At 46.5% G+C, this 27407-nt stretch overlaps 1 protein-coding gene across 2 annotated transcripts; it reads right to left on the reverse strand.

The window, feature by feature from the left end:
• Positions 1-262: 262 nt before the first annotated feature.
• eps8l3b (EPS8 signaling adaptor L3b) lies at positions 263-27392 on the reverse strand. 2 transcript variants are annotated; one of them, XM_071373149.1, is made up of 20 exons: positions 26786-27392; positions 22382-22464; positions 21235-21305; positions 20954-21018; positions 20664-20822; positions 15652-15801; positions 14922-15013; positions 14675-14826; positions 14271-14416; positions 11872-11986; positions 10456-10526; positions 10105-10179; positions 9183-9328; positions 4505-4670; positions 3641-3691; positions 3502-3530; positions 3075-3165; positions 1784-1986; positions 1178-1310; positions 263-977 (listed from the first exon to the last, which is right to left on the reverse strand). In XM_071373149.1, the coding sequence occupies exons 2-20, from the start codon at positions 22420-22422 to the stop codon at positions 933-935; spliced, it is 2001 nt and encodes a 666-aa protein (XP_071229250.1). In that variant the 5' UTR covers positions 22423-22464; positions 26786-27392; the 3' UTR covers positions 263-932. The 2 variants fall into 2 exon arrangements, with proteins under 2 accessions (XP_071229250.1, XP_071229249.1); XM_071373148.1 differs by having other exon boundaries at positions 3075-3171.
• Positions 27393-27407: the final 15 nt, after the last annotated feature.

Below are 27407 nucleotides of genomic sequence, written 5' to 3' on the forward strand. Positions count from 1 at the left end.
TGGCGGGAGAGTTCCTTTGTTCTACTGTGACCCTCTCCCTCCCATATTGCACGGTCAGGGAGACAAGTGTCTCTACAATTTATTTACGATGTGGTTGTAAAGTTGTAACACCCCCCCCCCCCCTAACAGGAGAGGGGGTGTGGGGGTTGTTCACATCTCTGCTAGCCAATTCACTGAAAGGGCTAGCATCATGACAGTAGGCTGTCATTAACCTTCAGCACTCCAGTCAGTGAAGCTCCAGTATAAAAACGGACAAATCAGCGCTTGTGACAAATTACATTTTAATTTGATTGGATTTGACAGCTCTAACACAGTTCCACCTCAGACATCGCCAAAACAACCGCTCTGCGAGGATCTGAAAGAATCTATCCTTTAGTTGATGGGCGCCTTACAGTCTCTACTCACCGGACATCCTTATTAGGATTGTGGTCAGGACGTTTGTCTTTGGATCAGGTGATCTGGGTTTGCAGCACGCTACAGGTGATCTGGGTTTGCAGCACGCTACAGGTGTTCTGGGTTTGCAGCACGCTACAGGTGATCTGGGTCTGCAGCACGCTATAGGGACCTTGTGCTACTCACTTGATTCATAACACTACAGTACCTTTCTATATTCTTGGGGGCAAAAGAAAGGGCAGCGCTCAGATGTCTGCAATGATCTTGGAAGTTGAAAGATTTACAAAAAAAAGTTGCTGATTGTGCAAATTTATTTATGTTCTCAATAAAACATTTAGAGAAATAATATAGTTTACATGTTGTCAACAGTCAAAACCAATCTGTGTTTTGACCCATAGTTACTCACACATCGGTTTTGTTGCTAAACAACCAACCCGTCTATGAATGGACAAAAAAATATATGAATAAATGAAAGGTTAAATAGTTGAGTTATTCTTCTCCCTCAGTCGGCTCTTGGTTGTTACTTGTGACGAGTCAGTCTAACGACCGTTATAAGAGCCGTATCCATTGGACTCACTGGCAAGCTGCAGACAATGAGAGATTTAAAGAAAATCAGACTGGTTGTTTATCTCCATCTCACAGACAATGCATTTCATTCAGCTTGAATTCGTCAGTGATAGAAAAAAGGCAGAAAAGCAGCCAAACTCTTAGTAGATAGCTATTATTTCAGGTTGCGTGATCTGAGTTGTGTGTGTGCGTGTGCATCTATGCTACTGTCACTCACGGCGATGGAGGACTTGATGGCCTGCAGCTGGAAGAAGACTCTCCCTCCTTCCTCTGGACACACCGTCCTCATCTCATCTTTGGACATCCCCAGTAGCAGGGCTCCGTTCAGCACGCTCAGGCTACGAACCGTTCTAATGACGACATAAAGCTCTCATAAGCATAGAAAACAGCACAACACCATCACAACACCGTCACAACACCGCCACAACACCATCACAACACCGTCACAAAAAGGTTGTTTAGCACAATGTTTTCCATCCTCCACTCTGTGGACCCTGTGGACTCTGTGGACCCTGTGGACCCTGTGGACCCTGTGGACCCTGTGGACCCTGTGGACCCTGTGGACCCTGTGGACCCTGTGGACCCTGTGGACCCTGTGGACCCTGTGGACTCTGTGGACTCTGTGGACTCTGTGGACTCTGTGGACTCTGTGGACTCTGTGGACTCTGTGGACTCTGTGGACCCTGTGGACTCTGTGGACTCTGTGGACTCTGTGGCGGTCCATGACATGTTGATGACCGGTCCCTGAGTCAGTTTTACAGCGCTAGTAAGCAGAGCCACCAAGGAGGAAAGATCATAGTTTGTTGTCCATGTCATTTCTTACATTTTGGAGAAGGCCTTGTATTCCAGCCAGGCTTTCACCTCTGCAGGTCTGGACTGCATGTTGAGGGGTGGAGGGGAGCGCACCTCCTGGCCCTCATCCCAGGGTCCCCCTCCATCCAGAGGCTCTAGAACGTTCTTAGCAACGTGACCCTCCTCACCACGTTCATTACGGACCCTCCACCACTGCCCCGACTTGTCTATGACCTAGAAACACACAATTTACAACTTAAAAGCACTTCTGTAGATCAACGTATGTTAATTTTCACAGATATATTTTCCTAATGTTACAAACCATTTATATCCATTTTGTTATTTTGATTCTGGTTTGGTTGACATTCACTGCTATTCTTTTTTTTAATCCATATTCAGTCAGTGAGATGGAGGACATTTGTCAGTGGCCTGTGTTCCTTATAGGAGCCATGGGATTAATCCTAACAGTCAGACACCCACCTGACCTACCGCTCCCTTCATAATGCTCAGCTCCTGGTGGTTCAACCCTAACCCACCCAAACTACCGCTCCCTTCATAATGCTCAGCTCCTGGTGGTTCAACCCTAAACCCACCTGACCTACCGCTCCCTTCATAATGCTCAGCTCCTGGGGGTTCAACCCTAACCCACCCGACCTACCGCTCCCTTCATAATGCTCAGCTCCTGGGGGTTCAACCCTAACCCACCCGACCTACCGCTCCCTTCATAATGCTCAGCTCCTGGTGGTTCAACCCTAACCCACCTGACCTACCGCTCCCTTCATAATGCTCAGCTCCTGGGGGTTCAACCCTAAACCCACCTGACCTACCGCTCCCTTCATAATGCTCAGCTCCTGGGGGTTCAACCCTAACCCACCTGACCTACCGCTCCCTTCATAATGCTCAGCTCCTGGGGGTTCAACCCTAACCCACCTGACCTACCGCTCCCTTCATAATGCTCAGCTCCTGGGGGTTCAACCCTAACCCACGTGACCTACCGCTCCCTTCATAATGCTCAGCTCCTGGTGGTTCAACCCTAACCCACCTGACCTACCACTCCCTTCATAATGCTCAGCTCCTGGTGGTTCAACCCTAACCCACCTGACCTACCGCTCCCTTCATAATGCTCAGCTCCTGGGGGTTCAGCCCTAACCCACCTGACCTACCGCTCCCTTTATAATGCTCAGCTCCTGGTGGTTCAACCCTAACCCACCTGACCTACCGCTCCCTTCATAATGCTCAGCTCCTGGGGGTTCAACCCTAACCCACCTGACCTACCGCTCCCTTCATAATGCTCAGCTCCTGGGGGTTCAACCCTAACCCACCTGGACAAGCTCTCCCTTCATAATGCTCAGCTCCTGGGGGTTCCTGGCCATAAAGTCATAGATCACACGCATCCTCACTGGGGCCAGCTCACTGGGGCTTGCAGAGGAGACAGAGAAACATAACGTTAACATCAATGTAATAGCAGCGTAACAGCAATGTTTGAAGAACGTAATAGCGTTGTATGACAATGTAACAGCAACGCAAAAGGACAATGACAAAAAAAAGTAATTAGATGCACTATTGTAAAGTGGTTGTTCCACTGGATATCATAAGGTGAATGCACCAATTTGTAAGTCGCTCTGGATAAGAGCGTCTGCTAAATGACTTAAATGTAAATGTAAAAACAATGCTTTTACCCACTATTGAATTACTGAGGATATCATTATCAAAACAATATAGCTGCTTTAAGTGATGCCTGTAGCTTACCGTAAAGATGGCGGAGAGTTCATCATGGGCTGTGACGGTCGACGACAATACATCAATGAGAAATATAACGTAATAAAGACACAGTTTTAATGAATGTTTTTTTGATGGATTCTGACGCGTCTGTACTCATCAGTCTTACCTCCTCAGGCCGTTGCATGTATTGGCTGTTGCTCCTGCTCAACTGCCTGCCCTGAGAGAACAGAGGGGTTACCATGAGATAATGATATTTAACATGGCTTCTTATGGCTGAATACTCATTTTAGATAAGTGTACATAACTTTGTATTTTGGAGATTGGTGCAAAAAAAATGTGCGTTAAATGCGAGTTAAATGCAAATATTGTATCTCAAATGAGGATGGGGGACCTTCGCTGCTTTAACAAATGAGGATGGGGGACCTTCACTGCTTTGACAAATGAGGATGGGGGACCTTCACTGCTTTGACAAATGAGGATGGGGGACCTTCACTGCTTTAACAAATGAGGATTGGGGACCTTCGCTGCTTTAACAATTGAGGATTGGGGAACTTCACTGCTTTAACAAATGAGGATTGGGGAACTTCACTGCTTTAACAAATGAGGATTGGGGACCTTCGCTGCTTTAACAAATGAGGATTGAAGTCCTTCACTGCTTTAACAAATGAGAATTGAAGTTTTTCACTGCTTTAACAAATGAGGATTGGAGTCTTTCACTGCTTTAACAAATGAGGATTGGGGACCTTCACTGCTTTAACAAATGAGGATTGGAGTCCTTCACTGCTTTAACAAATGAGGATTGGGGACCTTCACTGCTTTAACAAATGAGGATTGGAGTCCATCACTGCTTTAACAAATGAGGATTGGGGACCTTCACTGCTTTAACAAATGAGGATTGGAGTCCTTCACTGCTTTAACAAATGAGGATTGGGGACCTTCACTGCTTTAACAAATGAGGATTGGAGTCCTTCGCTGCTTTAACAAATGATTGAAATCCATATGGCATATTATTAGATGTTATTATTGTTACCTCATCAGGCATCTGTTGCATCATTTCCTTTCTCATGGGGATGTGCTGGCTGTTGCTCCTGCTCAGGCCCTGATTGGCTGCCGGTGGGACAGACTGTGGCGGCTGCCAACCATCATAGAACTCTGGGTTGTAGTGCGGGATCATGTGACCGTCTGGCCATTTGGACCTGGTGCAACAAACACAGGAAACCAATGAACACCTCCTACTGAAAACAAATAATCTCGCTGACTAGTTGCTGACCCCAGCAAACAAAGCAGGCTTAAATCAACCACTCATTGTATTTGATAGAAAACAAATACTGTTTGAACCCAGGTCTGACAGAAAGCGGATACTAATTGAACCCAGGACTGGTTATATACAGTTCCCTAACAAGTAAACCAACCCAATATACACTACGTGACCAAACGTATGTGGACACCTGCTCGTCAAACATCTCATTCAAAAATCATGGGCATTCATATGTAGTTGGTCCCCCTTATGCTGCTGTAACAGCCTCCAATCTTCTGGGAAGGCTTTCCACTAGATGTTGGGACATTGCTGCAGGGACTTGCTTCCATTCAGCCACTAGAGCATTAGTGAGGTCGGGCACTGATGTTGGGCAATTCCTCCTCAACCGAACTTACAGGTGGCACAATGCATTCGGGGCAGGTAGCGTTCTCCTGGCATCCGCCAAACCCAGATTCGTCCGTCGGATTGACAGATGGTGAAGCGTGATTCATCACTCCAGGGAATGCATTTCCGCCTCTCCATTGGCAGCAAGCTTTACACCACTCCAGTCAACGCTTGGCATTGCACATGGTGATCTTAGGCTTGTGTGCGGCTGCTCGGCCACGGAAACCCACTTCATGAAGATCCCAACAAACAGTTGTGTTGACGTTTCTTCCAGAGGCAGTTTGGAACTCGGTAGTGATTGTTGCAACCGAGGACAGACTATAGCACTCAGTGGTCCCGTTCTCTAAGAATGTTTGGCCTACCACTTTGCGACTGAGCCGTTCTTGCTCCTAGACATTTCCACTTCACTATAACTTCACTATAACAGCACTTACAGTTGACCGGGGCGGCTCTAGCATGGCAGAAATTTGATGAACTGACTTGTTGGAAAGGTGGCATCCTATGACGGTGCAACGTTGAAAGTCACTGAGCTCTTCAGTAAGGCCATTCTACTGGCAATGTTTGTCTATGGAAATGGCATGGCTGTGTGCTCGATTTTATACACCTGTCAGCAACAGGTGTGGCTGAAATAGCCAAATCCACTAATTTGGAAGGGTGTCTAAGGGCAGCCATACATGGGTATGTCCGGCTGTCACCCAGGAGCCTTCACAGCTGGTCCAGTTAGTTAGAGGTTAGGAGTACTACGGAAAGGGATAGGGGTACCTAGTTAGTTAGTTAGGGGTACTACGGAAAGGAATAGGGGTACCTAGTTAGTTTGTTCGTTAGAGGTCCTAAGGAAAGGGATAGATGATACTTAGGGTTGGAATAGAGCTACTTAGGAAAGCAGAGGGGTCTCCAGAGCTAGTTGAAGGGATACCTGGTGTCACGTTCGTCGTAGTGATTTGAATACATCTTTTAATAACGGAAGAACACTGAACAAACTAACAAAGTAACAAAAACGAACGTGAAGCTAAATAGAACGAGTGCTGACATGCAACTCCACATAGACAACTACCCACAAAACCTAAATGGAAAATGGCAACCTAAATAGGATCCCCAATCAGAGACAACGATAAACAGCTGCCTCTGATTGGGAACCAATTCAGGCCACCATAAACCTACATTACCTAGACCTACAAAATCCCCATAGATAAACAAAAACCCTAGACAAGACAAAAACACACATACCCACCCTCGTCACACCCTGACCTGACCAAAATAATACGGAAAATATAGAAAACTAAGGTCAGGGCGTGACAGTACCCCCCCCCCCCCCCAAAGGTGTGGACTCCGGCCGCAAAACCTGAACCTATAGGAGACCGTCGCTGGAGGCTCCGGGCTGGAAGCCCCCGTTGGAGGCTTCGTGCCATGTTTCACCCCTGGAGGCTTCTTGCCTTGGATCATCACTGGAGACTTCTTGCCATGGATCACCACTGGAGGCTTCCTGCCATGGATCATCACTGGAGGCTTCGTGCCATGGATCATCACTGGAGGCTTCTTGCCATGGATCATCACTGGAGCCTTCGTGCCATGGATCACCACTGGAGGCTTCCTGCCATGGATCACCACTGGAGGCTTCCTGCCATGGATCATCACTGGAGGCTTCGTGCCATGGATCATCACTGGATGCTTCTTGCCATGGATCATCACTGGAGGCTTCTTGCCATGGATCATCACTGGAGGCTTCTTAACATGGATTATCACTGGAGGCTCCGGACTGAAGGGCGCCTCTGGAGGGTCCGGACTGGAGGGCGCCGCTGGAGGATCCGGACTGGAGGCCGTCTCTGGAGGCTCCGGGCTGGAGGCCGTCTCTGGAGGCTCCGGGCTGGAGGCCGTCTCTGGAGGCTCCGGGCTGGAGGCCGTCTCTGGAGGCTCCGGGCTGGAGGCCGTCTCTGGAGGCTCCGGGCTGGAGGCCGTCTCTGGAGGCTCCGGGCTGGAGGCCGTCTCTGGAGGCTCCGGGCTGGAGGCCGTCTCTGGAGGCTCCGGGCTGGAGGCCGTCTCTGGAGGCTCCGGGCTGGAGGCCGTCTCTGGAGGCTCCGGGCTGGAGGCCGTCTCTGGAGGCTCCGGGCTGGAGGCCGTCTCTGGAGGCTCCGGGCTGGAGGCCGTCTCTGGAGGCGCCGGGCTGGAGGCCGTCTCTGGAGGCGCCGGGCTGGGCGCAGGCACAGGACTCACCAGGCTGGGGAGACACACAGGAGGCCTCTTCCTTGGCCGAGGCACCGGATACACTGGGCCATGGAGGCGCACTGGCGGTCTTGAGCGCGGAGCTGGTACCACCGTTCTGGCTGGATGCCCACTTCCACCCGGCAAATGCGAGACGCTGGCACCAAGCACACCGGCCTGTGAATGCTCGGCGGAGACACAGTGCGCATCAACCCATAGCACGGGGCCTGACCAGTCACATGCTCGCCACGGTAAGCACGGGGAGTTGGCTCAGGTCTCCAACCTGACTCAAATATTTTTTGAGGGCTGCCTCTCGGGCTTCCTTGCCAGCCGTGTTCCCGTGTAATCCTTGGCCCCTTTCCTAGCTGCCTCTGCCTTCCAGGCTGCCTCCAACTGTTCCCATGGGAGGCGATCCCTTCCAGCCAGGATCTCCTCCCATGTGTAGGATCCCTTGCCGTCCAGGATGTCCTCCCATGTCCAGTACTCTCTTCCACGCTGCTTGGTCCTTTGGTGGTGGGTGGTTCTGTCACGTTCGTCATAGGCGCAGCGTGATTTGAATACATCTTCTTTTAATAACGGAAGAACACTAAACAAACTAACAAAGTAACAAAAACGAACGTGAAGCTAAATAGAACGAGTGCTGACATGCAACTCCACATAGACAACTACCCACAAAACCTAAATGGAAAATGGCAACCTAAATAGGATCCCCAATCAGAGACAACGATAAACAGCTGCCTCTGATTGGGAACCAATTCAGGACACCATAAACCTACATTACCTAGACCTACAAAATCCGCATAATCCCCATAAAAAATCCCCATAAAAAACCCTAGACAAGACAAAAACATACATACCCACCCTCGTCACACCCTGACCTGCCCAAAATAATACAGAAAATATAGAAAACTAAGGTCAGGGCGTGACACCTGGGTATGTTCCAGCTGTCTACCAGCTAGAAGGGCGCTCCAGAACTGGTTGTGTTAGTTAGTGGTTAGGAGTAGTCAGGTAGGGGGAATAAGGCCACTCAGGAAGTGGTTATGGGGTACTAAGGGTAGTTTACCTGGGGATGTTCCAGGTGTCTACCAGCTAGAAGGGCGCTCCAGAACTGGTTGTGTTAGTTAGTGGTTAGGAGTAGTCAGGTAGGGGGAATAAGGGCACTCAGGAAGTGGTTATGGGGTACTAAGGGTAGTTTACCTGGGGATGCTCCAGCTGTCTACCAGCTAGAAGGGTGCTCCAGAACTGGTTGTGTTAGTTAGTGGTTAGGAGTAGTCAGGTAGGGGGAATAAGGGCACTCAGGAAGTGGTTATGGGGTACTAAGGGTAGTTTACCTGGGGATGCTCCAGCTGTCTACCAGCTAGAAGGGCGCTCCAGAACTGGTTGTGTTAGTTAGTGGTTAGGAGTAGTCTGGTAGGGGGAATAAGGGCACTCAGGAAGTGGTTATGGGGTACTAAGGGTAGTTTACCTGGGGATGCTCCAGCTGTCTACCAGCTAGAAGGGCACTCCAGAACTGGTTGTGTTAGTTAGTGGTTAGGAGTAGTCAGGTAGGGGGAATAAGGGCACTCAGGAAGTGGTTATGGGGTACTAAGGGTAGTTTACCTGGGGATGCTCCAGCTGTCTACCAGCTAGAAGGGTGCTCCAGAACTGGTTGTGTTAGTTAGTGGTTAGGAGTAGTCAGGTAGGGGGAATAAGGGCACTCAGGAAGTGGTTATGGGGTACTAAGGGTAGTTTACCTGGGGATGCTCCAGCTGTCTACCAGCTAGAAGGGTGCTCCAGAACTGGTTGTGTTAGTTAGTGGTTAGGAGTAGTCAGGTAGGGGGAATAAGGGCACTCAGGAAGTGGTTATGGGGTACTAAGGGTAGTTTACCTGGGGATGTTCCAGGTGTCTCCCAGGGCCCTCCATTTCTGGTCCTCCTCTGGGGTGACCACCTGGCTAAGCAAGATGAGGGCTGGCTCTGTTAGCAGGGGGGTCAGTACAGAGGGGGGCAGGTCAGGGGGGTAGTGGCACACCAACTGGAATAGAAACAATGACAGGAGAGAGGAATGAGTCATCCAAATATCTAAACACTGTGGGACAGGTTTACCGGACAGTATCCTACATCCATTATTGGAGCTTATAAATTAATGATATTTACCCATTCATTCTTGAAGAATATTATTTATAAATGCCTCTTGAGCTCAGTTCAACCTTTGTACCCCATCAGAACCCAAAATATAAGCTTGTTTTACTCCAATGTTTGTAAATAATGTACATGTAAACAAACAAAGTATAGCCTCATAACGTGGTTAAAACTATAATGTTGATATCATGGGATGGTCAGTCCTGTATAGCCTCATAACATGGTTAAAACTATAATGTTGATATCATGGATGGTCAGTCCTGTATAACCTCATAACGTGGTTAAAACTATAATGTTGATATCATGGATGGTCAGTCCTGTATAACCTCATAACATGGTTAAAACTATAATGTTGATATTATGGATGGTCAGTCCTGTATAACCTCATAACATGGTTAAAACTATAATGTTGATATCATGGATGGTCAGTCCCTGCATCCATAGCTCTATCTATTAATCTGAGTGGTTGTATTTCTCCAGGCCCACATCCTTCAGCTTTTAACCAAAACAAAGGTGGGGTATCTGCTTTGTTATTGTTTCAATTAAGGATTCTAGCTTCAAGCCTACTCTTGAATTAAAAGGCATGTGAATCAGTCCAGGAGTAGCCTAGGCAACGGGTCCCATATCCTTCTTAGTCATGGCTGCTTGGTGCTACAGACAGATGCTCACCATGTCCAGAGTGGAGAAGAGAATGTGGACAAAGTCAGCAGCGCTAGGGTTCTGGATCGCTCCATTCAGCTTTCCCTGTAACAGAAAAGGACAAGAACCAATGAGGCACACATTCCAATTAACACAGAAAGATGAGCAAAGTTCAGCAATAATGGGCTGTGTTGCAATCGGTACTGTAAAGCAGAGTTTCCCCAAACACACCCCAGGCAACTAAACCCCTGAGTTGTACAGAGTAATTCAACAGCATACTTTATTTTCAGGTAATATAATAATACCATTATGTCTGATTAATGATATGAAATTATAGGAAACCTGAGGTGAATTAAATCAACACTTAGTTGGTAAACATACCAGCAGGTTGAATCCATACTTGATTTTCTGAAGACAGGCAACAAACTCCTCCCAATGTGGCAAGTTGTCAGCTACAGTACAGAAAAGGAAAAATTATTATTTTCCAGTATAGAAACCCAAGCAAATCTGTTATAAATATTTCTGCAGAGCATCAGTCCTTTACCCTAGTGTTTCCTGGCCTCAAAATTAAGTCAGTTGTGGTGTTCACCTATAGCCTGATGCATCAGTCCTTTACTCTAGTGTTTCCTGGCCTCAACATTAAGTCAGTTGTGGTGTTCACCTATAGCCTGATGCATCAGTCCTTTACCCTAGTGTTTCCTGGCCTCATGCTAACTTCCCGTCACTCATTGTCATGTTTGGCTTGACATTTACTGTAATGGAGTTGGCAAGAGCACAAAACAGATCTGGGACCAGGCTAACTGATAACAAACAGATCTGGGACCAGGCTAACTGTCAACAAACAGATCTGGGACCAGGCTAACTGTCAACAAACAGATCTGGGACCAGGCTAACTGGTAACAAACAGATCTGGGACCAGGCTAACTGGTAACAAACAGATCTGGGACTAGGCTAACTGGCAACAAACAGATCTGGGACCAGGCTAACTGGCAACAAACAGATCTGGGACCAGGCTAACTGGTAACAAACAGATCTGGGACCAGGCCAGCTGGTAACAAACAGATCTGGGACCAGGCTAACTGGTAACAAACAGATCTGGGACCAGGCCAGCTGGTAACAAACAGATCTGGGACCAGGCTAACTGGTAACAAACAGATCTGGGACCAGGCTAACTGTCATCAAACAGATCTGGGACCAGGCTAACTGTCATCAAACAGATCTGGGACCAGGCTAACTGTCATCAAACAGATCTGGGACCAGGCTAACTGTCAACAAACAGATCTGGGACCAGGCTAACTGGTAACAAACAGATCTGGGACCAGGCTAACTGTCAACAAACAGATCTGGGACCAGGCCAACTGGTAACAAACAGATCTGGGACCAGGCTAACTGGTAACAAACAGATGTGGGACCAGGCTAACTATCAACAAACAGATCTGGGACCAGGCTAACTGTCCCAGATCTGTTTGTTGACAGTTAGCCTGGTCCCAGATCTGTTTGATGACAGTTAGCCTGGTCCCAGATCTGTTTGTTGACCAGGCTAACTGTCATCAAACAGATCTGGGACCAGGCTAACTGTCATCAAACAGATCTGGGACCAGGCTAACTGTCATCAAACAGATCTGGGACCAGGCTAACTGTCAACAAACAGATCTGGGATGAGGCTAACTGGCTAAAAACAGATCTGGGATGAGGCTAACTGTCAACAAACAGATCTGGGATGAGGCTAACTGTCAACAAACAGATCTGGGACCAGTGTTTCCCACACTGATTGGAGATAAATTTGACTTAAATCACCGTTTGGCTTTGCGCTTTTCTTCTTCTTTTTCTTCTTGTTGTTCTTCTCTTCATTAGGAGCGGCTACTTTCCCCATGAAGAACTCCACGTCGTTCAGCACATGGTTTAAAATGTCCTACACAGACAAATCATGTACGAACATCGAATGACTGAGAAACACTTTTAAATGTACTCTAAAATGGATAGCCTGGAATCCAAACAGAATAGCACTAAAGTCTGGTATAACAGGTTAGGGAACAGATGGCCTGGTTAAACCAGACAGAACAATGCACTTAAAGTATGGTATAACAGTCTGGGGGTGAGGCTGGGTCTGGGGGTGAGGCTAGGGTCTGGGGGTGAGGCTGGGGGTGAGGCTAGGGTCTGGGGGTGAGGCTAGGGTCTGGGGGTGAGGCTAGGGTCTGGGGGTGAGGCTAGGGTCTGGGGGTGAGGCTGGGTCTGGGGGTGAGGCTGGGTCTGGGGGTGAGGCTGGGTCTGGGGGTGAGGCTAGGGTCTGGGGGTGAGGCTAGGGTCTGGGGGTGAGGCTAGGGTCTGGGGGTGAGGCTAGGGTCTGGGGGTGAGGCTGGGTTTGGGGGTTCGGCTAGGGTCTGGGGGTGAGGCTAGGGTCTGGGGGTGAGGCTAGGGTCTGGGGGTGAGGCTAGGGTCTGGGGGTGAGGCTAGGGTCTGGGGGTGAGGCTAGGGTCTGGGGGTGAAGCTAGGGTCTGGGGGTGATGCTAGGGTCTGGGGGTGATGCTAGGTCTGGGGGTGAGGTTGGCGGTGGGGGGTTAGGTAACAGACACGGTACTGACTACACGGTGAGGGGTTAGGGTGTTGGGTTGTTTAACAGACACGGTACTGACTACACGGTGAGGGGTTAGGGTGTTGGGTTGTTTAACAGACACGGTACTGACTACACGGTGAGGGGTTAGGGTGTTGGGTTGTGTAACAGACACGGTACTGACTACACGGTGAGGGGTTAGGGTGTTGTGTAACAGACACAGTACTGACTACACGGTGAGGGGTTAGGGTGTTGGGTTGTGTAACAGACACGGTACTGACTACACGGTGAGGGGTTAGGGTGTTGGGTTGTGTAACAGACACGGTACTGACTACACGGTGAGGGGTTAGGGTGTTGGGTAACAGACACGGTACTGACTACACGGTGAGGGGTTAGGGTGTTGGGTAACAGACACGGTACTGACTACACGGTGAGGGGTTAGGGTGTTGGGTTGTGTAACAGACACGGTACTGACTACACGGTGAGGGGTTAGGGTGTTGGGTAACAGACACGGTACTGACTACACGGTGAGGGGTTAGGGTGTTGGGTAACAGACACGGTACTGACTACACGGTGAGGGGTTAGGGTGTTGTGTAACAGACACAGTACTGACTACACGGTGAGGGGTTAGGGTGTTGGGTAACAGACACGGTACTGACTACACAGTGAGGGGTTAGGGTGTTGGGTTGTGTAACAGACACGGTACTGACTACACGGTGAGGGGTTAGGGTGTTGGGTTGTGTAACAGACACGGTACTGACTACACGGTGAGGGGTTAGGGTGTTGTGTAACAGACACAGTACTGACTACACGGTGAGGGGTTAGGGTGTTGGGTAACAGACACAGTACTGACTACACGGTGAGGGGTTAGGGTGTTGGGTTGTGTAACAGACACGGTACTGACTACACGGTGAGGGGTTAGGGTGTTGGGTAACAGACACGGTACTGACTACACGGTGAGGGGTTAGGGTGTTGGGTTGTTTAACAGACACGGTACTGACTACACGGTGAGGGGTTAGGGTGTTGGGTAACAGACACGGTACTGACTACACGGTGAGGGGTTAGGGTGTTGGGTAACAGACACCGTACTGACTACACGGTGAGGGGTTAGGGTGTTGTGTAACAGACACGGTACTGACTACACGGTGAGGGGTTAGGGTGTTGGGTAACAGACACCGTACTGACTACACGGTGAGGGGTTAGGGTGTTGGGTAACAGACACCGTACTGACTACACAGTGAGGGGTTAGGGTGTTGTGTAACAGACACGGTACTGACTACACGGTGAGGGGTTAGGGTGTTGGGTAACAGACACCGTACTGACTACACGGTGAGGGGTTAGGGTGTTGGGTAACAGACACCGTACTGACTACACAGTGAGGGGTTAGGGTGTTGTGTAACAGACACGGTACTGACTACACGGTGAGGGGTTAGGGTGTTGTGTAACAGACACGGTACTGACTACACGGTGAGGGGTTAGGGTGTTGTGTAACAGACACGGTACTGACTACACGGTGAGGGGTTAGGGTGTTGGGTAACAGACACGGTACTGACTACACGGTGAGGGGTTAGGGTGTTGGGTAACAGACACGGTACTGACTACACGGTGAGGGGTTAGGGTGTTGGGTAACAGACACGGTACTGACCACATTCCTCTCTGTGTCAGTGTATTGCGGCTGGGGTTGGCGAGGCTCTTGGTCTCTAGCTCCATACTGATGTGACCCTCCGTATACCTCCGGACTGTGCAGGGGCTCCTGTAGTGGGCTGTAGACCTGAGGGGGAGGGAAGCTCTCTGGAAACACACACGGATAAAGACAGATCTCAACTTCAGGCATTAAACTCAATTTTTGCAGTGAAGCATAAAAGGAAAATCCTTGCCACCTTCTCCAAACTCATTGGAGGAGAAGGTCCGAAGGGAGGGACCTTGGCACCTCTCCTTTAATGCAAAGGGGGTCCAGGACAGGAGGAATCAAGGACAGGAGGAATCAAGGACAGGAGGAATCAAAGATTTGACGCCTTGTACACTTTTCAGACAAAGCTAAAGACTGACCATAGTCCCTGCCGTTCCTGTTGTTGTACCCCGGGGCGGTGCGGTCAGGGGGAGGAGGGGTCCTCTCCTGCAGCATCATGGGAGGAGCAGGACCTACGGGCCGGAAGCCATTCCCATTCGCCTGTTGACCAATGATGTTCTCCAGATTACTCCTGAGAAAGAGAGAGGTTCAGAGTGTGTGTGTGTGTGTGTGTGTGTGTGTGCGTGCGTGCGTGCGTGCGTGCGTGCGTGCGTGCGGATGTCGTACTTGTGTCTGCTTGGTTCTCTGCGAGGTTCAGGAGGAGGAGCATTGGCGCTGTGTTGGACAGCCCTGTCCAGGTCTTCTCTGATATGCTCTGCCTAAAGGAACAGACAGAACAATCTGCTATTTACACAGGTTAGTCTCATTAAGACACTGCTAGGTGACAACAGGTGGAGCATTAGCACTGTGTTGGACAGCCCTGTCCAGGTCTCTGCTGGGTTCTGCCTAGAGGGACAGACAGCACCACTCGGTCTCAGGATAACTCATATACTACACCACTACATCCGGGGGCTGAAATGGAGGTTGAGGAGGAACTCATGGAGCACAGTTCCCAATGTGAAATCATTTTGACATGACTAAATACATAAAAGATACTATGAGCTGAATTCTTGCTATTTTCACAGCGGTGAATATTTCTTTACTATTTCCAGCCCTGATTATCCAAGATTTTCTCCTACCAAAAGGTTAAGAAATACTATATCCACTCGTTCACTGATGTTTCCCCAGAGTTAGACAGTGGGATGAAACACACTTCACATCTCTACCCAAACAAAAATAGGCATCTGTTTATTATCTTGTCGGTTTTAGCTGAGGTTATGATGAAATCTGTAACTTGTCGGTATTAGCTGAGGTTATGATGAAATCTGTAACTTGTCGGTATTAGCTGAGGTTATGATGAAATCTGTAACTTGTCCATGTACAGTGACGTTAGGGTGGTTGAATCTGTCTCACTCACCCCGACCTCCTCACACTGGAACATGAAGACTTGAGGGATGCGTCTGTTACGTTCCTGGATCATAACGGTGAGCAGGGAGTTGTAGGCACAAGTGTCCAACACAGCCTTGGTCTGGACTACACTTCCCAGAGACACATACTCCAGCTCTGACTGTAGAGAGAACAGAGGGGTAGGGAAAAGGTGAGCAGGGAGTTGTAGGCACAAGTGTCCAACACAGCCTTGGTCTGGACTACACATCCCAGAGGCACTGACTCCAGCTCTGCCTGTAGAGAGAACAGAGGGGTAGGGAAAAGGTGAGCAGGGAGTTGTAGGCACAAGTGTCCAACACAGCCTTGGTCTGGACTACACATCCCAGAGGCACTGACTCCAGCTCTGCCTGTAGAGAGAACAGAGGGGTAGGGAAAAGGTGAGCAGGGAGTTGTAGGCACAAGTGTCCAACACAGCCTTGGTCTGGACTACACATCCCAGAGGCACTGACTCCAGCTCTGCCTGTAGAGAGAACAGAGGGGTAGGGAAAAGGTGAGCAGGGAGTTGTAGGCACAAGTGTCCAACACAGCCTTGGTCTGGACTACACATCCCAGAGGCACTGACTCCAGCTCTGCCTGTAGAGAGAACAGAGGGGTAGGGAAAAGGTGAGCAGGGAGTTGTAGGCACAAGTGTCCAACACAGCCTTGGTCTGGACTACACATCCCAGAGGCACTGACTCCAGCTCTGCCTGTAGAGAGAACAGAGGGGTAGGGAAAAGGTGAGCAGGGAGTTGTAGGCACAAGTGTCCAACACAGCCTTGGTCTGGGCTACACATCCCAGAGGCACTGACTCCAGCTCTGCCTGTAGAGAGAACAGAGGGGTAGGGAAAAGGTGAGCAGGGAGTTGTAGGCACAAGTGTCCAACACAGCCTTGGTCTGGACTACACATCCCAGAGGCACTGACTCCAGCTCTGCCTGTAGAGAGAACAGAGGGGTAGGGAAAAGGTGAGCAGGGAGTTGTAGGCACAAGTGTCCAACACAGCCTTGGTCTGGACTACACATCCCAGAGGCACCGACTCCAGCTCTGCCTGTAGAGAGAACAGAGGGGTAGGGAAAAGGTGAGCAGGGAGTTGTAGGCACAAGTGTCCAACACAGCCTTGGTCTGGACTACACATCCCAGAGGCACTGACTCCAGCTCTGCCTGTAGAGAGAACAGAGGGGTAGGGAAAAGGTGAGCAGGGAGTTGTAGGCACAAGTGTCCAACACAGCCTTGGTCTGGACTACACATCCCAGAGGCACTGACTCCAGCTCTGCCTGTAGAGAGAACTTACGCCACGTTCACGTGCTAGTCGGAACTCTGAAACTTGCTAACTGGTTGAAAGCGGGCAACGTGTAAAACTACAACCAGTCCGTTAGCAAGTCGGAAACGTCAGAGTTTCCTAGCATGTGAACGTGGCAAAAGGCACACAGCGTGACTTCATGAGGTTGCCTGGACACCGATGAGGTCAAGCTAATACAAGTTATACAATACCCAATATCACTGTATTTCTAATTGACATCATTATGGTGTTCCAAACCCATCCCCCCTCTATAGCATACATACAGTGGGGCAAAAAAGTATTTAGTCAGCCACCAATTGTGCAAGTTCTCCCACTTAAAAAGATGAGGCCTGTAATTTTCATCATAGTTACACTTCAACTATGACAGACAAAATGAGGGGAAAAAATCCAGAAAAACACATTGTAGGATTTTTTATGAATTTATTTGCAAATTATGGTGGAAAATAAGTATTTGGTCAATAACAAAAGTTTCTCAATACTTTGTTATATACCCTTTGTTGGCAATGACAGAGGTCAAACGTTTTCTGTAAGTCTTCACAAGGTTTTCACACACTGTTGTTGGTATTTTGGCCCATTCCTCCATGCAGATCTCCTCTAGAGCAGTGATGTTTTGGGGCTGTTGCTGGGCAACACGGACTTTCAACTCCCTCCAAAGAGTTTCTATGGGGTTGAGATCTGGAGACTGGCTAGGCCACTCCAGGACCTTGAAATGCTTCTTACGAAACCACTCCTTCGTTGCCCGGGCGGTGTGTTTGGGATCATTGTCATGCTGAAAGACCCAGCCACGTTTCATCTTCAATGCCCTTGCTGATGGTAGGCTTTGTTACTTTGGTCCTAGCTCTCTGCAGGTCATTCACTAGGTCCCCCCGTGTGGTTCTGGGATTTTTGCTCACCGTTCTTGTGATCATTTTGACCCCACGGGGTGAGATCTTGCGTGGAGCCCCAGATCGGGGGAGATTATCAGTGGTCTTGTATGTCTTCCATTTCCTAATAATTGCTCCCACAGTTGATTTCTTCAAACCAAGTTGCTTACCTATTGCAGATTCAGTCTTCCCAGCCTGGTGCAGGTCTATAATTTTGTTTCTGGTGTCCTTTGACAGCTCTTTGTTCTTGGCCATAGTGGAGTTTGGAGTGTGACTGTTTGAGGTTGTGGACAGGTGTCTTTTATACTGATAACAAGTTCAAACAGGTGCCATTAATACAGGTAACGAGTGGAGGACAGAGGAGCCTCTTAAAGAAGAAGTAACAGGTCTGTGAGATCCAGACATCTTGCTTGTTTGTAGGTGACCAAATACTTATTTTCCACCATATTTTGCTAATAAATTCATTAAAATTCATACAATGTGATTTTCTGGATTTTCTTTTCTTATTTTGTCTGTCATAGTTGAAGTGTACCTATGATGAAAATTACAGGCCTCTCTTATCTTTTTAAGTGGGAGAACTTGCACAATTGGTGGCTGACTAAATACTTTTTTGCCCCACTGTATGAATAAAGGGAACTGAACTTTGATCTCCACAGGATGAGTGTTGTTTGTCACCAGCATTCGACACAGACAGGAACAATACAGACACGGGCGTACAACAGACTGACATGTCTGTTACCCGACAATGCATCTATTACAGAGACAGTACCTTGGTCTTCATATACAAATAACAATAGATACATTGTACATTGTCTAGAGACAGGTGACAGTTGGCTACCTTGGTCTTCATATACAAATAACAACAGATACATTGTCTAGAGACAGGTGACAGTTGGCTACCTTGGTCTTCATATACAAATAACAATAGATACATTGTACATTGTCTAGAGACAGGTGACAGTTGGCTACCTTGGTCTTCATATACAAATAACAATAGATACATTGTACATTGTCTAGAGACAGGTGACAGTTGGCTACCTTGGTCTTCATATACAAATAACAACAGATACATTGTCTAGAGACAGGTGACAGTTGGCTACCTTGGTCTTCATATACAAATAACAATAGATACATTGTACATTGTCTAGAGACAGGTGACAGTTGGCTACCTTGGTCTTCATATACAAATAACAACAGATACATTGTCTAGAGACAGGTGACAGTTGGCTACCTTGGTCTTCATATACAAATAACAACAGATACATTGTAAAGAGACAGGTGACAGTTGGCTACCTTGGTCTTCATATACAAATAACAACAGATACATTGTCTAGAGACAGGTGACAGTTGGTTACCTTGGTCTTCATATACAAATAACAACAGATACATTGTCTAGAGACAGGTGACAGTTGGCTACCTTGGTCTTCATATACAAATAACAACAGATACATTGTCTAGAGACAGGTGACAGTTGGCTACCTTGGTCTTCATATACAAATAACAACAGATACATTGTCTAGAGACAGGTGACAGTTGGTTACCTTGGTCTTCATATACAAATAACAACAGATACATTGTCTAGAGACAGGTGACAGTTGGCTACCTTGGTCTTCATATACAAATAACAACAGATACATTGTCTAGAGACAGGTGACAGTTGGCTACCTTGGTCTTCATATACAAATAACAACAGATACATTGTCTAGAGACAGGTGACAGTTGGTTACCTTGGTCTTCATATACAAATAACAACAGATACATTGTCTAGAGACAGGTGACAGTTGGTTACCTTGGTCTTCATATACAAATAACAACAGATACATTGTCTAGAGACAGGTGACAGTTGGCTACCTTGGTCTTCATATACAAATAACAACAGATACATTGTCTAGAGACAGGTGACAGTTGGCTACCTTGGTCTTCATATACAAATAACAACAGATACATTGTCTAGAGACAGGTGACAGTTGGTTACCTTGGTCTTCATATACAAATAACAACAGATACATTGTCTAGAGACAGGTGACAGTTGGCTACCTTGGTCTTCATATACAAATAACAACAGATACATTGTCTAGAGACAGGTGACAGTTGGCTACCTTGGTCTTCATATACAAATAACAACAGATACATTGTCTAGAGACAGGTGACAGTTGGCTACCTTGGTCTTCATATACAAATAACAACAGATACATTGTAAAGAGACAGGTGACAGTTGGCTACCTTGGTCTTCATATACAAATAACAACAGATACATTGTCTAGAGACAGGTGACAGTTGGCTACCTTGGTCTTCATATACAAATAACAACAGATACATTGTCTAGAGACAGGTGACAGTTGGCTACCTTGGTCTTCATATACAAATAACAACAGATACATTGTCTGGTGACAGGTGACAGTTGGCTACCTTGGTCTTCATATACAAATAACAACAGATACATTGTCTGGTGACAGGTGACAGTTGGCTACCTTGGTCTTCATATACAAATAACAACAGATACATTGTCTAGAGACAGGTGACAGTTGGCTACCTTGGTCTTCATATACAAATAACAACAGATACATTGTCTAGAGACAGGTGACAGTTGGCTACCTTGGTCTTCATATACAAATAACAACAGATACATTGTCTAGAGACAGGTGACAGTTGGCTACCTTGGTCTTCATATACAAATAACAACAGATACATTGTCTGGTGACAGGTGACAGTTGGCTACCTTGGTCTTCATATACAAATAACAACAGATACATTGTCTGGTGACAGGTGACAGTTGGCTACCTTGGTCTTCATATACAAATAACAACAGATACATTGTCTGGTGACAGGTGACAGTTGGCTACCTTGGTCTCGATGTCGTTGAGCTGAAGGTATCCTCCCTGGACCTCCAGGATCACCTCCTGTCCCCAGACACGGCCCTTGGCCTCCAGCCTCTGCAGCCTAGTCACACAGTCTTCCAGGTTGCGTACCTCCTGGCCGTCCAACTCACACGTAAACAGATGCTAGGATAGAATGTGAGACAGGTGGTGTTAAGCAGTGTTTTGGGGAGACATGACTCTTATTCTACATGACGGACAATCATACGAGAGTCACCACAATACATTTCAATCTGAATGTTCAGAATTGACCTTACCTCCACCCTGTACTGGAAGCTGTCAGGCTGTTTGTTCATCGTTTCAGAATACTCCTTCCTTTGCACTGAAAGATTGCATTTAACCATTAGGCCTAGCGCTCACTGAAAGATTGCATTTAACCATTAGGCCTAGCGCTCACTGAAAGATTGAATTGAACCATTAGGCCTAGTGCTCACTGAAAGATTGAATTGAAGCAATTGACTTAGTGCATACTAAAAGATTGAATTGAACCAATAGGCTTAGTGGTAAACATGATTGGAGGTGTGAACTATGAACTCACTGTATATGGACTTGGCACTGGGTCTGGTCATACTGGACCTCTGAGAGGGGGGATCCTCTTGAGGGAACCCTCTACAACACACACACACACACACCCATTACTAACTCCGCTGTGTACTTATAGGCCAATACAACATTATTGTATGTCGTCTGACACTAGATCAACAAGCATCTGTAGAGTGCAGTACTGTTAGCAATGTTCAGATCAACTAACACTAAAACACTAACACTAACACTAAAAGGAAGTGTTAGGACTGCCACTCAATATAAATGTATCATTTATATAGTTAAAGGGAGTGTTAGGACTGTCACTCAATATAAATGTATCATTTATATAGTTAAAGGGAGTGTTAGGACTGTCACTCAATATAAATGTATCATGTATATAGTAAAAGGGAGTGTTAGGACTGCCACTCAATATAAATGTATCATTTATATAGTAAAAGGGAGTGTTAGGACTGTCACTCAATATAAATGTATCATTTATATAGTAAAAGGGAGTGTTAGGACTGTCACTCAATATAAATGTATCATTTATATAGTAAAAGGAAGTGTTAGGACTGTCACTCAATATAAATGTATCATTTATATAGTAAAAGGGAGTGTTAGGACTGTCACTCAATATAAATGTATCATTTATATAGTAAAAGGGAGTGTTAGGACTGTCACTCAATATAAATGTATCATTTATATAGTAAAAGGGAGTGTTAGGACTGTCACTCAATATAAATGTATCATTTATATAGTAAAAGGGAGTGTTAGGACTGTCACTCAATATAAATGTATCATTTATATAGTAAAAGGGAGTGTTAGGACTGTCACTCAATATAAATGTATCATTTATATAGTAAAAGGGAGTGTTAGGACTGTCACTCAATATAAATGTATCATTTATATAGTAAAAGGGAGTGTTAGGACTGTCACTCAATATAAATGTATCATTTATATAGTAAAAGGGAGTGTTAGGACTGTCACTCAATATAAATGTATAATTTATATAGTTAAAGGGAGTGTGTAGTTTATATACAGTCCATTTCCTGAGGACGCCCACGATATATAAGGAGGCTGACTGTATCAATACTGTCTTTCCTTGAACGGATCAATCCATTTAATAATCAAGACGATGAGAATACAGATGTATACTGTACCTTGGTTGAGAGGGAAACGGCCCGCTATTATTCCGGAACATTCTTCTTTTTTGGGGGGGGGGGGGAATCGTGACGTCACCAATCTGCAAAGGGCAAAGGTCATGGTAGTGTATCAACAGGTGAAACAGTGTGTGACCGTGGCCTGCTTTGATCACAGGACAGGAAAGAGATGTACAGGGAATCCAGCCATAGAAAACAGAAGTCCCACGCGCGCCACAGAACGATGATCATTCAGCTCGAGTTCTATAGAAAGCTCACACACACACACACCTTTATTTCTGACTGAGTGATCAGTCTTACAAGCCAACAGTTAATAGGAATCCAGAAATGTGCCAATCCAGCTGACTTAGTCAAAAGGAAACCAAGAAGTTACACATACACTTTCCATCAGTCAGACACTAGTTAATCACTACCAAGAATAAAGAATATAAAACACTTGCTATCACCTCTGTTCACACACCAGCACATATCCCATGGTTAAGGGGTTTTAAGGTGAAATAGCTCAGATAAACATGTTGACAAGAAAGCAAATCATGAATGAGGTAATTCTTGAAATGTGAAGTGATTGTCATTGATAGTTGGCCTAGAAATCTAAGTAATATTTCAGGTCTAATCATTCTCGTCGCTGAACATTTCAAACAGCAATACAAATAGACTGATAAGGCTTATAAAAAAGGGCATGGCAAGACCTCAAAACATACCTCAATGTTCTATTCAGTCAGCAGCTGACACACCTCAATGTTCTATTCAGTCAGCAGCTGACACACCTCAATGTTCTATTCAGTCAGCAGCTGACACACCTCAATGTTCTATTCAGTCAGCAGCTGACACACCTCAATGTTCTATTCAGTCAGCAGCTGACACACCTCAATGTTCTATTCAGTCAGCCGCTGACATACCTCAATGTTCTATTCAGTCAGCAGCTGACACACCTCAATGTTCTATTCGGTCAGCAGCTGACACACCTCAATGTTCTATTCGGTCAGCAGCTGACACACCTCAATGTTCTATTCGGTCAGCAGCTGACACACCTCAATGTTCTATTCGGTCAGCAGCTGACACACCTCAATGTTCTATTCGGTCAGCAGCTGACACCTCAATGTTCTATTTAGTCAGCAGCTGACACACCTCAATGTTCTAGTCAGTCAGCAGTTCTATTCAGTCAGCAGCTGACATACCTCAACGTTCTATTCAGTCAGCAGATGACACACCTCAATGTTCTATTCAGTCAGCAGCTGACACACCTCAATGTTCTATTCAGTCAGCCGCTGACATACCTCAATGTTCTATTCAGTCAGCAGCTGACACACCTCAATGTTCTATTCGGTCAGCAGCTGACACACCTCAATGTTCTATTCGGTCAGCAGCTGACACACCTCAATGTTCTATTCGGTCAGCAGCTGACACACCTCAATGTTCTATTCGGTCAGCAGCTGACACACCTCAATGTTCTATTCGGTCAGCAGCTGACACCTCAATGTTCTATTTAGTCAGCAGCTGACACACCTCAATGTTCTAGTCAGTCAGCAGTTCTATTCAGTCAGCAGCTGACATACCTCAACGTTCTATTCAGTCAGCAGATGACACACCTCAATGTTCTATTCAGTCAGCAGCTGACACACCTCAATGTTCTATTCAGTCAGCAGCTGACACACCTCAATGTTCTATTCAGTCAGCAGACAGTTGAACCGCGGTTTTCCTCCTTTAAAATGGGTTGTATGTATGTGAAACTGACCTAAGAAAAAAGGTAGGCTTAGTCCCAGCTCACCTTGCCATGTACCACCACAGTAGCTACCACCACAGTAGCTACCACCACAGCAATATATAAACCAGTTCATAACACATTTACTACCTTCCAGGTGATAATAAAACCCATTTCCCTACTGGCAAAAAAAAGATGTGGTCACAAAATCAATATTTACTAATAGAGATATCAGTAATAAATATAAAATGTTGATTCTGTTACAGAGCTAAACAAATTCATACTGCCGTATACAGCGCAGTCGGAAGGTATTCAGACCCCTTTAACTTTTCCACATTGTGTTACGTTACAGACTTATTCTAAGATTTATGAAAACGTTTTTTTCTTTTCTTACTTCATCAATTTGGGGGCGGCAGGTAACCTAGTGGTTAGAGCGTTGGGCAACCGAAAGGTTGCTAGATCAAATCTCTGAGCTGACAAGGTAAAAATCTGTCATTCTGCCCCTGAACAAGGCAGTTAACCCACTGTTCCTAGGCCGTGATTGTAAATAAGAATTTGTTCTTAAACTGACTTGTCTTTTTAAATAAAGGATAAATAAAAAAATCTATCTACACACAATACCCAATAATGCCAAAGCAGATTTAGAAACTTTAACTAATTATTACAAATAAACAGAAATTTTACATTTACATAAGTATTCAGACCATTTACGCCGTACTTTGTTGAAACACATTTGGCAGAGATTACAGCCTCGAGTGTATGACGATACAAGCTTGGCACACCTGTATTTGTGGATTTTCTCCCATTCTTCTTCGCAGATCCTCTCAAGCTCTGTCAGGTTGGATGCGGAGCGTCGCTGCACAGCTATTTTCAGGTCTCTCCAGAGATGTTCGATCGGGTTCAAATCCGGGCTCTGGCTGGGCCACTCAAGGACATTCAGAGACTTGTCCTGAAGCCACTCCTGCGTTGTCTTGGCTGTGTGCTTAGGGTCGATGTCCTGTTGGAAGGTGAACCTTCACCCCAGTCTGAGGTCCTGAGCGATCTGGAGCAGGTTTTCATCAAGGATCTCTCTGTACCTTACACCGTTCATCTTTCCCTTGATCCTTACTAGTCTCCCAGTCCCTGCCACTGAAAAACAACCTCAGCATGATGCTGCCACCACCATGCTTCACTGTAGGATTGGTGCCAGGTTTCCTTCAGACATGACGCTTGGCATGCAGGCCAAAGAGTTCCATCTTGGTTTCATCAGACCAGAGAATCTTGTTTCTCTGGTCTGAGAGTCCTTTAGGTGACTTTTGGCAAACTTTTGGCTGTCATGTGCCTTTTACTGAGTGGCTTCCGTCTGGCCACTCTACCATAAAGGCCTGATTGGTGGAATGCTGCAGAGATGGTTGTCCTAGGCTTCCCGAGTGGCGCAGTGGTCTTATGCACTACATTGCAGTGCTAGCTGTGCCACTAGAGATTCTGGGACCAGGCTCTGTTGCAGCCGGCCCTGACCGGGAGACCCATGGGGTAGCGCACAATTGTCCCAGCGTCGTCAGGGTTATGGGAGGGTTTGCCCGGCAGGGATGTCCTTGTCCCATTGGGCACTAGTGACTCCTGTGGCGGGCTGGGTGCAGTGCATGCTGACACAGTTGCCAGGTGTACGGTGTTTCCTCTGATACATTGGTGCGGCTGGCTTCCGGGTTTAGTGAGCATTGTGTCAAGAAGCAGATCAGCTTGGTTGGGTCGTGTTTCGGAGGACTCATGGCTCTCAACCTTTGCCTCTCCCAAGTCCGTACGGGAGTTGCAGTGATGAGACAAGACCGTAACTACCAATTGGATACCACGAAATTGGGGAGAAAAAGGGGTCAAAAATGATGATAAAAAAAATAAAAAAAGATGGGACAACCATCTCCACAGAGGAACTCTAGAGCCGTCAGTGACGATTGCATTCTTGGTCACCTCCCTGAACAAGGCCCTTCTCTCTCGATTGCTCAGTTTGGCCAGGCGGCCAGCTCTAGGAAGAGTCTTGGTGGTTCCAAACCTCTTCCCGTTAAGAATGATGGCAGCCACTGTGTACTTGGGGACCTTCAATGCTGCAGACATTTTTTAGTACCCTTCCTCAGATCTGTGCCTCGACACAATCCTGTCTCAGAGCGCTACGGACAATTCCTTCAACCTCATGGCTTGGTTTTCGCTCCGACATGCACTGTCAACTGTGGGAGCTTGTATAGACAGGTTTGTGCCTTTCCAAATCATGTCCAATCAATAGAATTTACCACAGGTGGACTCCAATCAAGTTGTAAAAACATCAAGGATGATCAATGGAAACAGGGTGCACCTGAGCTCAATTTCAAATCTCATAGCAAATTGTCTGAACACTTATGTAAATAAGATATTTCTGATTTTTATTTGTAATACATTGGCAAACATTTCTATAAACCTGTTATCACTTTGTCATTATGGGGTATTGTGTGTAGATTGATGAGGAAAAAAAGAATTGAATCTTTTTTAGTTTAAGGCTGTGATGTAACAAAATGTGGAAAAGGGGAAGGGGTCTGAATACTTTCCAAATGAACTGTACATGAATAACTTTATTCCAAAGCTTATTGTCCGGTCTTGGTCTCTCCCACATTACTGTATCTTTATACCGCAGACATTTCAGTACATATATACAGAGTCTCTTAAGCATTTCTTTTGATGAAGTCCAATATTATTACCTGTGAATGTAGCCTGTGTCCTCAGTTCACTGTTCCATGATCAAGCCTCTTATATTCCAACAGTGGCATACATGTTCCAAGACAAGCATCCGACACAATCGGCAGGTAACAAAAGAAAAGACAAATATTATCCTTGACTTCCTGCTTGGAAACGCCACGGTCAAAGTCCATCTGCAAGGGTGTATTCAGTCAGGTGAACGTTTCACGTTGATCTGAAACATAACCAGAGCTTGTGTCTGTCCTGTATTACATAGTCATATCCGTCCCAACACATTCCCATCGCTGACGTTACACACTCCTGAACAGGTCCCAGCAGTGACGGAGAACGGCCAGCCCCACAGATAATGTGCGTCCCAAACAGTATCCTTTATAGCGCACTACTTATGAACCAGGGCCCATTACATATGGGACCACAACCCTAGTATCTATAAGGGTCATTAAAGGCTTGATGGAAAGCAAGTTTTGTACATTATGAGTCCAAAGGTTTGGGAATGCCTTGCCGTTCTGTTGATAAGAGATTATAGGTGGTGAGATAAGCGTACAACAAGACACAGGAAACGTAAGCACTCTTATGCAATTTTTCCAAACCGTTTTATATCACCTACAGTACAGCATTAGAATC

This window comes from Salvelinus alpinus, chromosome 28 (assembly GCF_045679555.1).
Source record: "Salvelinus alpinus chromosome 28, SLU_Salpinus.1, whole genome shotgun sequence".
Lineage (NCBI taxonomy): Eukaryota > Metazoa > Chordata > Actinopteri > Salmoniformes > Salmonidae > Salvelinus > Salvelinus alpinus.